General features: G+C 34.7%; 1 protein-coding gene across 1 annotated transcript in view; it reads right to left on the bottom strand.

Annotated features, from left to right (window-relative positions):
- The window catches only part of ACOX1 (acyl-CoA oxidase 1), a 129,827-nt gene that overhangs the window by 46,013 nt on the left and 68,251 nt on the right, over positions 1-15,563 (bottom strand). The window contains exons 8-9 of the mRNA XM_090406739.1: positions 6,722-6,884; positions 4,005-4,195 (exon numbers count right to left, since the gene is read on the bottom strand). Coding sequence (XP_090262865.1) covers positions 4,005-4,195; positions 6,722-6,884 — 354 coding nt within the window. The remainder of the gene's footprint in view (positions 1-4,004; positions 4,196-6,721; positions 6,885-15,563) is intronic.

Genomic DNA, 15,563 nt, shown 5'->3' with positions numbered 1-15,563 from the left:
GCTCTGATCACTATTCTTAATATTTACCTTTAATGCAAAGCACATCTCCTGGAGGAGATGTATGATGCTATGTATTAAAGGCAAGGGGCCACTACCCAGACCGGTTTCGACCTTAATTGAGGTCTCATCAGTGGGAGCCAGGCTAAGAAATACTAAGTTTTAAGTAATACAGAGCTTATAAATATTTTACCAACACAAGTTACCATAAGGTGCTTTGACCTTATTAAATAAAAATCTCAGGATGAGAGATAGATGTAGAAAATTTTTTACCTTGGGTATAATATGTGTTAAAGATACCAAGTTATTTTAAATATAAACCTGTTTTTTTTTTACTCCATTTCCCAAGTAAGCAAACAGACAAGTCAGTCAAGTTTGTACCTGCAAGTGTTGCAAGTCTAGCTGATCCTGCACGTAGTGCAAGTCCAAGGCAACTCGTGGTAAAGGTAGCATAAGCTCTGATCACTACACACTAAATGAAAAAAAAAAAACGGATACCTACCTAATAGCATGTCAACATGCCTGTAATGCAAATAACTGCTTATACTCTCCGAACTATTGACTCTACCAGATGCCAGAGGTAATTCCAACCATACCTGTTGCAGCATCATTTTTCACAACTGTGCCTTAGTTGTCAGTCCCAGATACATGGATCTGATGTCTCACTCTACAGCATCCCAGAGAGAGAGATTCGATTAGATTGGGTGGTTGCGGCACAGTATCCTGCTGAAACAGACCATTGGCTGAAGGATGTGTGAAGGCCATGAAAATGTGTAGGTGATCAGCTAGTACATTCTGGTAGCTTGCAGCATTGAAGGACCTCCAGACACACTAAGGAACCTAATGTGTCACATGAGAAGGCTTCTCAAACCATCACAGAGCCACCACCACCTTGAGCGGTGATGGGGCAATAGACTAATGCTGTGGATGGCACACCCGCACCCTCTCATCAGCTCGGTAAAACTGATAACGGGATTCATCAGACCACTTGACTCTGGTTCACTCTATATAGGTCCAGTTTTGATGGTCCCGACACCAGGCGAGGTGCAATGCCCAATGACAAACTGTCAACAGTCGTACATGATTAGGGTATCGGCTCCCATAGCCCATGGTATGCTGTACTGATCGCTCGCTGATGCTGATAGGTTTTTCCACATTGAAACTGAATTGTGCCACTGTTGCCTTGCAGTTGGTCTGTACAAGCCTGGACAGTCTACATCAACCCCAGTCATCAATGGCATGTGGCTGGCCACCACTTGCTCGCTGGTAAGTCCATTGATGGTATACTTGCAGTAGACCCATGATAGGTTGCTCTAGGGTTTTTACCACTTGGGCGATAGAATCACCCATTTATCTTGTACTGATAATATGTCCACAATCAAAGTCACTAAGATTGCCACATTTAACCATGTTTGTCAATTGCAATACACTGTTGGGAAGCTCAATGTCTATTTACTGTGTGTTCAGTCAACTTCCCATCATCCCTATCTCTAATGTTTTGTCCACTGTGTGTGTGTGTGTGTGTGTGTGTGTGTGTGTGTGTGTGTGTGTGTGTACACTGATGTAACAGTTCTAACTTCAGCAGATTAAGGAAGTGACCATAAGTTAGTGCTAGGAAAGATAAAACAAGAAACATCAAAGAACAAATACATATTATTATCATCATTGTAGAGGGTGCCATGTAAGGACATTGGTCCTATTGTCAGTTGCAATTTATATTGTTTTCCTCAATTAAGTAGTTTAGTGCTGTGTGCTTATCAGTTATAACTGTGCTCTTATGATGTTGGCTAGAAAACTGGCAAAATATTAGTGAGTTTAATAAATATATTTTTTCCTCTCTTGGCATTGTTTATATCATAAAACATTATCATGAATCAAAGAATAAAATAAAACAATATACAGAGAAAAACAAAATATACACTGAAAGTACTCCAAGAAGAAATAAGAAACTATTACATAAATTGAAGAAAAAAAAAAAGGACAACTTTTAAAGATATAAAAAAATAAAACAACATAAAGCATTATGAGAAGAAAAAAAACTTTCACACAGCAGTATTAATTCCATATATTCAAAGATATCAGAAGAATATTTGCAAAGATTTATAAACAAGAGGAAAATGCTGATTCATCATTATATATTCCTTGATCAGCTTCCACTCTCTCTGAAATTTTGTCTGTCACAGGCATCTTCAGAGTACAATGTTAAAATTGTAATAACACACAATAAGTGGAAAAAATGAAATTAGATCAGTGTGTTATGGCTTAAGTACTGATCATAATAAAAGTTTAATGGAGTGAAACAGCACTAGGAAATGATTAAAAATAGCAATTAGACCATATAAAGACGAAAGTCTTATGAGTGGTGTTCTCTATGGGTACTGTTGCTAGCCTCAGTTGTTGGATGGGAGGCCTAAGAATTAAAGGTTTCCAAATCTTGGGAAGTTTAATACAACTATAATCATTAATATTAGGTTGTTTTTTTTTAAATCTGCTCCTGATTCTAAAGAGTCAAGTTTATATTTACTGTGATGGAGCATAATAGTTTTCTTCCATCTGATTCTGAGTAAGGTATCTGAGGCATGACCAGCTAGACTTGAATGACCATACTTATGGTGGCTAATGTCTTTTTTGTGTTCATCTAGGCAGATGTTATATCTCCCAGTCTGACCATAATATAAGCTGCACAAACAAGGAACTTTGTAAACACTTGGAACAGAGGGGAGGAAGTGGATCCTTAGGAGAGTGGAGAAGGAAACTAGCTTCGCATGAGGCCTGAAAGCAATATAGGTTATATTTCTTCAAAGTTCCATCTATTTTTTCTAAAGTGTCCTAGAAATAGAGGATAGTAATGACACAACTGTAGTCTTTATGCTGAGAGGGATGCGAGGAGGTGGAAGAGAGAGATAATTTGTAGATTTTTTTTGGCATTGTAGCCACTGGACAGGAATGCTTGGTGAAATAAAGGCAAGTTCAGTTGTAAGGAAAACTTGGGTGGAACAGAGGTTAGGGGCTCTGTTGACAAAGTTTTGTTGACACAGTATTGTTGAGAAGGGGATGATGGGAAAGTTTATGTATCTATCTGTGTGGGTGGATTTTCTGCAAAAGAAAGGGTGCTATTTGAGCAGACGTATGATTCGATTATCTAAAAAAGGACAAACTCTTATTTTCTCTTTCCACTACCTTCAATACCTTGCACAGAATCAGACGGAAGAAAACTTATGCTCCATGACACTAAGTACAAACCTGCATGACTTAGTAGCAGATTTAAAAAATCCAGCCTAATCTTAATAAAGATGGTTAAACTTCCCAAGGGGAAACATTCTTATGCCTCCTACTCACAAGACTTTAGTCTTTATATAGTCTAATTTCATTTCTTCTGCTTAATTGTTTCACATGGTTTTGTGTTATTACAATTTTAACATTGTATTCCCGAAGATGTCTTTGTGACAGAGATAAAATATTGAAACTATTAAACCTGCTGTTTAATTATTTCTCTTTGGGCTGTAGTTATTCCATTAAATTGTATTATGATAGGACACTAGAGTATATTTTGATGTATAGAGTTCAGTTTTGCACTTAAAAAGTAGGGGAAGAGGATCTCAAACACTGAGTTGCCTCAGTTGTCAAGTTTTAATGACTTTATTGTAAATGAATGTTAAATTTAATAGGAAATACAGTATCATATTTAATACTGATTTGACATTTATTAATAAAATCAGTATTAAATATGATACTTACTCTCCTTTGCCTCAATATATGAATAAATTGTTTTACAATCTCATGTTTTTATGATTAACTTGAATTATGTCAATATCGTATTTGTGCAGAACTAATTTCTTTCCTGTTGATAACCAATGGCATTACAAACTTAGAATAAATTACAAGCTATTAAATTTGAGAGCAAGAGGGGGAAAAATTAACCATGACTATTTCGTAAATGATATTTATCAACTGAAAAAAAAAATCAGAGCTACAATGGAATAAAAATGCAAATACTTAAAACTTGCCTTGCAAGTTGCAAATAAAGCACAGTATTTTCTCCCTCATAGGTGCATGATGCAACAGTTGCAGCATACAGTCTAGGAATTCCACTTATCATTAGATACCCATGACCACCACAGGCTCTGCGACAAATTTCAATTGCATTGGATCCAATTTCAGTTGATAGGGCTTTTAATCCTGATGAAACAGCATGAAGCTAGGTAAAAGAAAAAACACTCATCCTAAATAACTGTCATTCAAGCAATATTTTTTTTAAAAAGGCAACAGACCTAAGGAATTGTAATGCATTAGCACTAATGGAGAAATTAAGCATCAGGTTACTCTAACATGCTACAGGTGATAAGTATTTGTAAACACTCAAAAATGAGTATAATGCTGGTGACCATTATTACAAGGTATAACAGGTGACACTGGAAGGAGTGTAATTACTGATAGTGATTTCTTAATATTGCTTTAAGTTTATTGTAAGCTATCTTCCACGCAATGTAAGTAGTCTATAAACATTCAAAAACAAGAAAACTAACATTTAAATTAGAAACGAATAATTAACCACGGTTCAGAAAGCATTTATAATCATTCCAGCTTGTCCATCACCTGGTTACTATCAGGGATATCAGGCCAAACAATAAAATATCAGTTATGGGAACAAAACAACTTCAACAGAAATAAAGATATACCAACTAAAGAAGCATCAATGGAAAAGTGGAGCTTGCAAAGTAATCATTATTAAAATTAAATAATAGCATCATTATTATTATTAAATACTATATGGATGTAATTTGTGGTAATGACAAACCAAAAGAGATATCCTAAATAAGTCTATATTGAACTTACTCATGCACCAGGAATCAAAGAAAGGAGGGAAGCAAGATGGTTATAAAATATAATCAACTCACACTATTGCAAACACCAGTACAACAGGCTACTGAAAACTATCAACCAAAATTCCTTAACATATGCTATGCTAAAAAAAAAATATTATCGCATACTATCCATAATAAACTGTCCCTGGTCCCTACATGCTTGCAATAATGAGAATTACCTATTAAAAATAAATATTTTTAATGGGAGCTGCTTCAACTTCAGGAAATAGGGCATGATTATCTCAAAACTGTTAAAGGATATGCAAGTATAAAGGATATGCAAGTTATATGCAAGTATACTGGTCAGATGAGATCGTAATTTTTTTAGATCTTAAAAATTTGAGAGGTAATCCAAAGTGAATGAATGGGTGGAAACAAGAGATAAATTTCAGATTATAAAAAGGAAAGAGTAATGAATGAGAAAGCAATAATTACAATAGCAACAGCAAACAAAATTAATTTTCTCTTAAAGTCAAATGAAAACTATAAAACAGCTAAAAAACAACATAACCTGTGTGTGTGTGTTTTGATTATTACCATCCCTCTGAAATGAAATCAAATGGCATGCCCTCTTTGTGAAAGAAGAAAATCCTAACAAGAAAATTATCTGGATAAATTACAAATGAGTCTGAAAGAGAATATCTGAGTTCATTGTTTAATCTCTAGAATGGCATGATAAAAATCAGTAAACCATGATTCTACTGTGGATATGATTCCTTAGAAGGATATAGAAGTACAACTTAATGTACAGTAATGTATCCATCGTACATATTTATTCATATAGTTTCTCCATTCCTCATCTGTCTTTTATTATTATTATTATGTGACACCTCCAGGAAGTCCAAAGACTCATCGAGGGAGGGCACCTACTCCACAACTCTGTCTCCATACTACAACTACACCAATGCCATCTACTGCCCACCACCACTTCCATAGACAATCGCAAACATCCATGCCCATTGCGGGATTCGAACCCGCAGCCTTTTGGCTGGAGAGTGGATATGCTAACCATTATTATTGATCATCATTAATGATATCAATATATTTAGTCATTATCAATAATGATAATGACTAATCATTATTGATTCTGATAATTTATGGAAAGTGCTGGGATTTCAAAATGCTGACACTTGATCATCATACTGATAAAGAATCAGAGCAGCAACATAATACATATAGTTATATCATCATGAATTGCCATTTTTGAAACAGGATGGTAGTACAAGTCAAGATGCCATACAAACCACAGAACAATCATTTAAGTGAAGTAAGTTCCCCTCCTTTCGAGCCTTTCTAATGCGGGATTAAGTATGTATTTTATGACTGTAAATCTGTGTGTTCACGGGTCAGTTTGCCTGTTCTAAAGGACGAAAAACCTGAGTTTTCAGGTGTAAAGTCCTCTACCTCTGTATGAGACCAGCTAACACACCTTTATTCAAAAGAGACCAGATAAAGGTTCCAAATGTCATAGATGGGAATCACACCTAGGTCTTTCTGACCAAAGGGCTTCATATACCAGCTGAGCTATGTAGGCTCTATTGTACACATATTTACATTAAACATTTTTATACTTCAAATTCCTTCCTTCATTCAGAAGGACAATTCTGAAATATACCAACCAACCAATGAACAAGAAAATTTGACTATACTTAACCTATTTTTCATGATAGATGATAATATATGCTGGAAAGGGAAGTGAGGAAGGAATTTAATAGTACTACCTTAGTTTCTTTACATGTTTTTATCTCCTAAAACAAAAAACTACATTTCAGATAAAAAAAATTAAGCTTATCCATAAATAATGTATTTTAAAAATGAAAAAAAAAGTTAACAATTGATTCTAAAAGTTTAATACATACTTCTGGTAAAGTGCCAAGATCTCCCCTTTCCATATCTTGGGTAGCAGTTTTGTAGGTATCCATTAAGGCAACAAAGGTAGCTTTACATGCATGACAAAAGGCCAAAACTGGGAAAAGTTTGTATTGCTGAGCCTGATAGTCTAAAATTTGCACTTCCTTTTCACTGAAAAATAAATACAAGTATAGAGAACTTTAGCAGAGAAATATTATAATTCATTTGAAAGTTTAAAAGTATTATTCAATGCATGACAGAAATTAAAACCAGTCAGGTAAGTAATAATGCTAAGCTTCTGAAATTTCTGTGGTTATGTTGATATTCTTGCAAGTTCCAGTATAATGACTGCATAATTCCAAGATAAAATTTTATTAGTATCATACTTTTTCTACTTCAAGTATAGATATGTATTCCTCATTGCATACCTGTTGAGTGTTTTTTTTACTACTGCACTGTCACTGATTGTTTCATTTAACAATTTTTTGAAGTAATTACTCCAAACATCAAGGATATCTTTTCTCCAGTTTTCATATCACCTTTATCGTCTTTAATTCCTTCTACAGCACTCTTTCCTCCATTTCTGACCTTTTTCAACAACCTCCAGAATATCTTGCCACCTTCTTAATATTTATTTTTATGTTCTTACCAAAGAGAGCCTGTGTAGCTCAGTGGATGTGGTGTTTGCACACCACAGCGCTTGACCACATGAAGGAATACTTGCTTTCAAATCTAGTCAGCTACTAGAGGAAATTTTTCGAAGCCTTGTTTCAACCGGTTCCCGAGTTAGTCAATCTCTGGCATGGGCAAGTGAGTTTTTTTGTCCCATAAACTCAACAAAATCGACCGTAGAACCCACATTATTTCAGACATTAAATATATTTTGTTAGGGACCACGAGATGGTGTCACATGTTGAACCGTCTCTCTTTACTGTGTGCCGCTTAATTAGTGATAGCCTTGGGCCATCTATCTCTGATTGGGTACAGTGTAGATTGAACTGCCCACTCAGTCTCCAAAAGTTAGATAGGGCTAAATGGCCTCGCCTACTCCCTATACAGGAATAAAAAGGTGTCAGCTGATTTTTTTTTTTTTTTGTTCTTACCAAAGTCTTCCCATGACTTTTGTTTAGCTAGTTTTACACAGTATTTAGTTTTCTTAAATTCTTCTCTGTGTTCTCTAAGAGCACAAGCTGACTTATTTGCCAGGAACTTTTGATATGCATTTTTCTTTTCCTTCACTGCCTCTTTAATTTCCTGTGTCCACCACGGAGTTCTGATTTTCTATCCTTGTAGACAATCTCACCACATGCCTCTCTGGCTGAATCAATGTTTTCTTCAGGGCATGCTACTGAATCTCCAAGGTTTGGTTCCTGTTCTCAAACTCTTTCATTTTTTTTTTGAATAATGTTTGTGTTGTTGTCTTGTCCTTTGAAGAGTCTTAGATGTTTCCGACTCTAAAGAATGACTGTTCTATAGCATAGAACAGTCATTCTTAGAGTCGCAGCATTTAAAAAAACACATAAAAACACTAGTTTGCGTTTGCTATAAAAATATTCAAATGTACACTGGAATGTAAGCTAGTATTTGGTACACTCCAATAACAAGGCAATGACATTGTATTCTAGTGCTCCTTGTACTGCTTTGGCTATGTCTATGATTTTGTTTGTATAGAGCTGTTGTTCAGGATCAGGATCTATTTCTTGCAAGGCTGCTGTAATTGCTGGACAGGTAAAGATGTGAGTGGGTGTCAGTTCAGTATTGGGGCAGTTGTTGCAGTTTCTATATGTTCTCGTATCATCTGTATTGATCTTCATTCCTCTATAATGTCCTGTTCGTAGTCTTGCTATCGTGGTGGAGGTCCTTCTGTCAGCACTGATTTTGGGAATGTTTGTATATTTTAGTTTACAGTTTACATCTGAGAGATGCTGAACTTTGATTCACTTTAAAACTTTCTTACATGTTCTTCTTTTCAATATGAAATTCAATTTTATCCTGCTCAAAACTAAAAGATGACAAATTCCAATTCAAATCTTCTGTACACTCTAGTGTCCTGTGCCAATGAGAAAACATTACTATCAACAATAACGTAGTTAATGAGACTTTTCTTATTCCTTGCATCTTCTCTCCATTTGAATTTGTGCACATTCTTATGTTGGATCATTGTGTTAGTAATAACCATGTTCCTTAATAATAGTCCATGTCCTGAGCAGAAATCCAACAGTTATTTGCCATTATTATTATTAGCTTTGCTCTTTTCTCCAAATTTTCCCAAAATATTTTTGTATGTCTCACAATCATTTCCTATTCTGCTATTTAGATCCCCAACAAGGACCAACTTTTTCCTTTTCATTGTGTCAGCTGCTTTCTCTAAAGCCTCAAAAAATTCCTCCACTTCTACCTTAGTAGAACCTTCTGTGGGACCATAGGCACAAATAAGTCTCATTGTCCAGTTCCCCATTCTGATATTTGCCCACATTACTCAACCTGATATTGCCTGCCATTCAAGAAAATTAGCCTTGTGTTTAGTGTTGAGTACTCTAGCTACTCTTTCTTTTCCTTGATTGTCATTGCCTGAATAAAACAACACCATCAAAATCCTGAAATGTGGAAGGGCAGCCAGATGCTAGAGGTATAAAAGTCTTACAGTGGCTACACTGCATAGTTCAGAAGGCCTGGACAGAGGGACGAATTCCAAATGATTGGAGTCTCATAGTACCCATATATAAAAAGGAAAATAAAACTGAATGTGAGAATTACAGAGGTATTTCCCTACTGAGTGTTCCTGATAAGATTTATGCAAGTACACTTGAGAAACAGTTGAGAACGATTGTGGAAGGGAAGCTTGGTGAAGAACAAGCTGGATTCAGGCCAAATGAGGCCATGAGGATCATATTTTCACTTTATGAGAAATAGCTGAGAAATTGTGGGAATATAACAAAGATCTGTATTTAAGTTTTGTATACCTGCAAAAGGCATATGAGAAGGTGAAAAGCTATTCAAAATGATGCAGTTATATGGTGTCAATGAGGCATTATATCAAGCAATACTTAGTTTATATTTGAGTTGTAAGTCAGCAGTTAGAATTGAAGTACAGGAAGACGGTTTAATGTAAAATCCAGTGTCAGACAAGGATGTACATTATCCCCTTTGTTATTCATTATCTATATGGATTACATTATGAAGGAAAGGGGCATTAATCCTGATATCAAAATTAGAGTTGTTAATCTCAGCACTTTAACTTTAGGCAGATGATGTTATCCTTTTAAATAAATCCAGCAAGTAAAGTGTGCAAGATTCCCTGACTAAACTGAATAACTGTTGCAATAAATTTGGTATGAAAATCTGCAATAAGAAGAGAAAGACAATGAAAATATCAACTGCATTGTGAATTTGAGAACCCATAGAACAAGTAAAACATTTCAGCTACTTAGGCATGATTTTTAGTGAAGATAGTAAATTAAATATGGAAATAGACAACAGAATCAGCAAAGCTGGTACGGTGGGAAGTCAACTGAATAAGTTTATATGGAATAAGAGAGAAATTAGAGAAATCTCAGGACTCAAGATTAGGGGCATGAACAGATGTCATCAATGGCATTATCATATTACAAAGAGGATATTAGGAAAGAACTTGACATTGTTAGCATCCAGGAATGTGTTAGGAGAGCTAATCTCTGGTGGTATTGTCACTAAACCATCACTTAAACAGAAAGGGAGAGGAAAGATTAGCAAAACAAGTGTTCTCTGCCAGGTTGCAGGAAAAAGACCCAGAGGAAGACCAAAATACAGGTGGATTGATATGGCAGAAAGTGCCTTAGAAGACAGAAATATAAGATCTGATAATGTTGGTGTCTTGACAAGTAATAGACTGATTTGGAGGAAAATCGTAGATAGGAAGTTAGTGGTGATGTAAGTTTTACATGTAGTACTAATCATATCCTCAACATCCCTTAAGGGTACATGTCAGGAATTTGATGATGATAGTTTCACACTTATTTACTAGTTTTGACCTTTTTTAGGCACTTTGGGATAATTTGTTAAATATCAGTTAAATAACAAGAGACTATATCAAAAACATAATGAAATCAACAGCTGAAAACTGGTTTAATGAAAGACATGTGAAGGCATACATACTTAGCTGGAATTACATTTAAAAATGTAACATCAACATCTAATGTCTATATGCATAAGATTCTCAAACAATGACCACCGAGCTTGATACAAAGCATTTCTAAAGCTTCCTTTAATTTTTTTCTTTTAACAAAGCTGTTATGGTCCATGTATGACATTTATTTTCTTCCATAGGATAGAGGATGATGACCTTTGTTGATAGCATGATATGCTAATCTAGATTTGTTTTCTTCTCTTTTCAAATCTTTATCATTTTAATATGCATCTCTCCAGAGTGTCCTGTATGTTCCATTAACATACACTGCATGAACAGCTAATTTTTTACTTTTTTTTTTTTTTTTAAGAATGTGAAGGAGGTAGTTTTGGAGGATGTAAAATCTTGAGATATTGCACAGTAGGACAAATATTTTATGGTTTGCTGTCTTAGTATTCAAAAATTTTGTCCATTACATCAGAGGAAATGTGAGAACAGCTTCAAAATTTTTCCACTAGACCATCAACACAGCATAGAAAAAATCTTTCCAGTTTTAAGAAAAATACTATGAACAAAGTCAGGGTCTTGAAATGGTCTCATCTCTGTTTCTGGTCAATTTATTCATGAAATCATTTGCAAAAAAAAACCTGAAACTACTGTCATAAACCCAAAATTCAGTACATTATGTGGATAACCTATTCAACTGGCCAGGTTCAAAATAACTAAGATAATTTCCAAACTACTTGAACAGATTACACACATTTATAGCATAGAACAGTCATTCTTAGAGTCGCAGCATTTAAAAAAAACACATAAAAACACTAGTTTGCGTTTGCTATAAAAATATTCAAATGTACACTGGAATGTAAGCTAGTATTTGGTACACTCCAATAACAAGGCAATGACATTGTATTCTAGTGATGTTTTGGTTAGTGAAGCCATATTCTTCATTCCTCAATAGGCCCAAGATGAACAGTATGAGCTTAAATTAAGGCTCATCACTGCAGTTAAGCAACCTGCAGTTCTTTATTAGAACAGCTTAGGAAAATAACATATCTGGCATTGCAGAAATGCGTGAAATCAGTTCATGAAATGATGTGAATTATAACTGTAATAAACTGAACTGACAGGGTTTATGGTTTCTACAAGATCAAATCAATTTTAGTAACATTTTCTAGTGTATGCCATACAATGGATGTACCAGATATGAGTCTGCCAATATTCCATGATTCTCTATTAGCAATTCTTTCATCTCAAGTTTGAATTTGGTCACCTATTTCATAGCAGTGTTTTTACAGTATAAACAGCATTAGGAGAACTCATAAAGTTAATAAAAGTTACTAATGTGTTAATTTACTCATATCTCACTGGATTTCTAACCAGCTCCAGAGCACCATTACAACTATTGTAAAAGAGACTGCACTCAAACAGGTTGTAATTAGAAACAATTCAAATGGTAAATGAAAAAGAACTAATATTTTATCGAGGCACTCCAGGAGCTAGATAAAATAAGTTAATTCAGAGAAGTCAGGCTAAATGTGGTCGGTAATCTCCCAATAAAATGACTATATTCCACAACATTGTGCCCCACAAAGTGTTTATACAATAAAGCATTGCTATGCACAATCAACATCAAAGCCTATGATTATCTCTTTCAAACTGGTCAATTATTTGTTACGTCTCTGATTTGTGTTGATCTTTGTAGCACTTGGAACTCGGAAGGGGGGAGGTGGACAGTAAGAGAAAAAACTGGGTCTATTCCCCCTGCTATCTTTCACCTGCATTCTGTTTAAGTGACCTGGAAAAGATCTGCATAATCTCACAATTTTAGATAAGCTTAGCTTACATATTCCTGAATATTAATACAGCTAACTCACTCAGCAAATACCACTATAACCAGCTGCAAAACAGTCTGCCAACTAATGTGCAATAGTTACCATATTATTCTAAAAAGAAATTTAGAATGGCAGATTACTCACTATAACAAACCATTTCTGTGGTCAATGCAAGTTTGCTATAGAAAGTCACAATTCAGTTTTTCTTCTGATATCTCCATTTTTTAATATTCTGCTAAGTGATGATTTCTTCACCTCCCCCACCCCTCGTTGTTTCAGAACTTTTCATCTCTAGTTTGAATTTGGTCATCTATTTCTAACTAACTCTCAGATCTATAGTTTTGAAGAACTGTCTTCATGCAAGTTATTTTAGCAGATTTTCATATCAAACTGATTACTTTAGCCAAAGATTTAGTTAGGTGTTGCTTAAAGGTCAAAGCCAAATAACTGGGAGAAGACTTCTGTATCATCTTTCAGGAATGCAGAGAGCCAACTGGGGCACAGAAGCTTCTGACTTAATGTCCAAAACTCACCTTCACATAGTGTGTCTCGTTAGTAGGAATCTAAGAAAGAGAGAATGAGGATATATTACTGAAAGAACAAGGATAGGCTGGCAATTTGAGATTTAGCCAGCCAATTTGTTACTTTCTATTGACTCAAACAATAAATGCATATGATAGTACAACATGATGAGACTTCATGCCAGCTGGAGCATCGCTCAGTTAAACAAGGCCACCACTGATTTCGTCAGGGAACCAGAGCAAACAGTGAAAAATCAATTACTAGAACAAGATCCAACTCAACATCTAGAAGAAGAAGAATAAAACCAACATCACAAGTATTGAAGATAGGAACCATGAATATAAGGAGCATTAATGGAAAAGAAATCAAACTTTGAGAAGAATTGGAAAAGTACATGAACATAATTGGCATTACTGAGACAAAACCATTTAGTAAGATCTCACTTAAGTATAGGATGTCATTTTCATGCAATAATGATCAAAGTAAGTAAGGAGTACTGAGAGCATTTAATACCAAACATGAAGATAAACTTTTTGATTGGAAGGCAGATCTGAATAGAGGAAATGAATTCCACAAAGGCATATTAGGAACATTTTGGGAAAATTTGGGAAAAAAAAGGGCAAACTAATAATAATAACTAATGGTAAGTATTTACTGACTTCTGTTCAAGACACAGATTAGTCATTACTAACACCATGTTTCAACATAAAGATGTGCACAAACTGAGATGGAGAGAGGACACAAGAAATAAGAAAGCCACATTGACTAAGTCACTGTTGATAGTGATATCAACAAGCTGGTCCAGGATATAAGAGTGTACAGAAGATTTGAAATTAGAACTGATCATTGATTAGTACTAAGCAGGGGAAAAAAATGGATATCACATTGAAAATAACATTATGTAAGAAAGTTTTAAAGAGAGTTAAATGCAGGTAAATTGTATACTTGACTACACGAACATTATTGAAGAAAAAATGAAACTAATTGAAAACAAGAACCAAACCTTAGTGGCAAAAATGTCTTCTTAAAGAAGATTTTGATTCAGCTAGGGAGGTTATGTGATGAAGCTATTTGCAAGGATAGAAAAATAAGAACACCATGATGGAAAAAGAAGTTAATGAAGCAGCCCTGGAAAAAAAAAAAGAAATTATACTACAAGTTCCTTGCAAATAAATTGGCAGATGCCCTAAAAGAATATAGAAAAAAAAGTAAGAGATAAGCTAAGTATAAAATTAGCTAAACAAAAGTCATAGGAAGAGTCTGGTAAGAGTATGGAAAATAAATATCAGGAAGGTGGTAAAATGTTATGAAGGCTATTTTAGAAGCTTAGAAATGGAGGAAAGAGTATTATAAGAGGAATCAAAGATGATAATGGTGACATGAAAACTGAAGATAAGGATATCCTAGTTGTCTGGAGTAATTACTTTGAAAGACTTAAACAAACCAAGCAGTGACAGAACCGCACACTAGAAAATTTTCAAGAGTAATGCAAAGAGGAGTACATATCAATACTTCAGGTAGAAAAGCTGTCAAAAACTTGAAATATGGAAAGGAAACTGGAGCAGATGATATTTGACCAGAAATGCTTCAGTATGAAGGTATAAAAGTTATAAAAGGTTAGAAGATCAAATTCTAGATGATTGGAGTAGAACTCTCATAATACCCATCTATAAAAAAAAAAAAGGAATAAACTGAATATGAGAATTAGAGAGGAATTTCTCTACTAAATGCTCCAGGTAAGATTTATGCAAGCATACTTGAAAAGAGGTTGAGAAAAATTGTGGTAGGGAAACTTGAACAAGCTGGGTTAATGCTAAATAGAGGTTCTCAAGATTAGATTTTCACTTTAAGATAAATAGTTGAGAAATTGTTGGAATATGACAAGGATTTTTACTTAAGTTTTGAATATCTGGAAAAGGCATATGACAAGATGCCCAGAGAAAAGCTTTTCAAAACACTTCACTTGTTATGGGGTGAGTTGAACATTATACAGAGCAATACATAGTCTATATTTCAGTTGTCAGTCAGCACTTATAATTGAAGGAATTACAGGAAGAAGGTTAGATGTAAAATCATGGGTAAGATAAGGCTGCACATTATCGTCACTCTTATTCATCATCTATATGGATCACATTGTGAAAGAAAGTGGCTTTAGGCCTGATATTAGAATCAAACTTAGCTCATTTTTTTATGCAGATGATGTTGTACTCCTAAACACATCTAGTGCAAGTCTCCAGGATTCTCTAACTGAATAACAGCTATAACAAATTTGGAATGAAAATGAGCAATAAAAAGACCAAAACTATGAAAACAGGCAGGAGCATAGAAAACAGGAGCTACATTCTGAATGGAGATCTTATAGAACAAGTAAAATATTTCACCTATTTA

Source organism: Typopeltis vanoorti, chromosome 17 (genome assembly GCF_054136105.1).
Source record: "Typopeltis vanoorti isolate ZY-2024b chromosome 17, IOZ_Tvanoo_1.0, whole genome shotgun sequence".
Lineage (NCBI taxonomy): Eukaryota > Metazoa > Arthropoda > Arachnida > Uropygi > Thelyphonidae > Typopeltis > Typopeltis vanoorti.
This window is presented reverse-complemented; position numbering and strand designations above follow the sequence as displayed.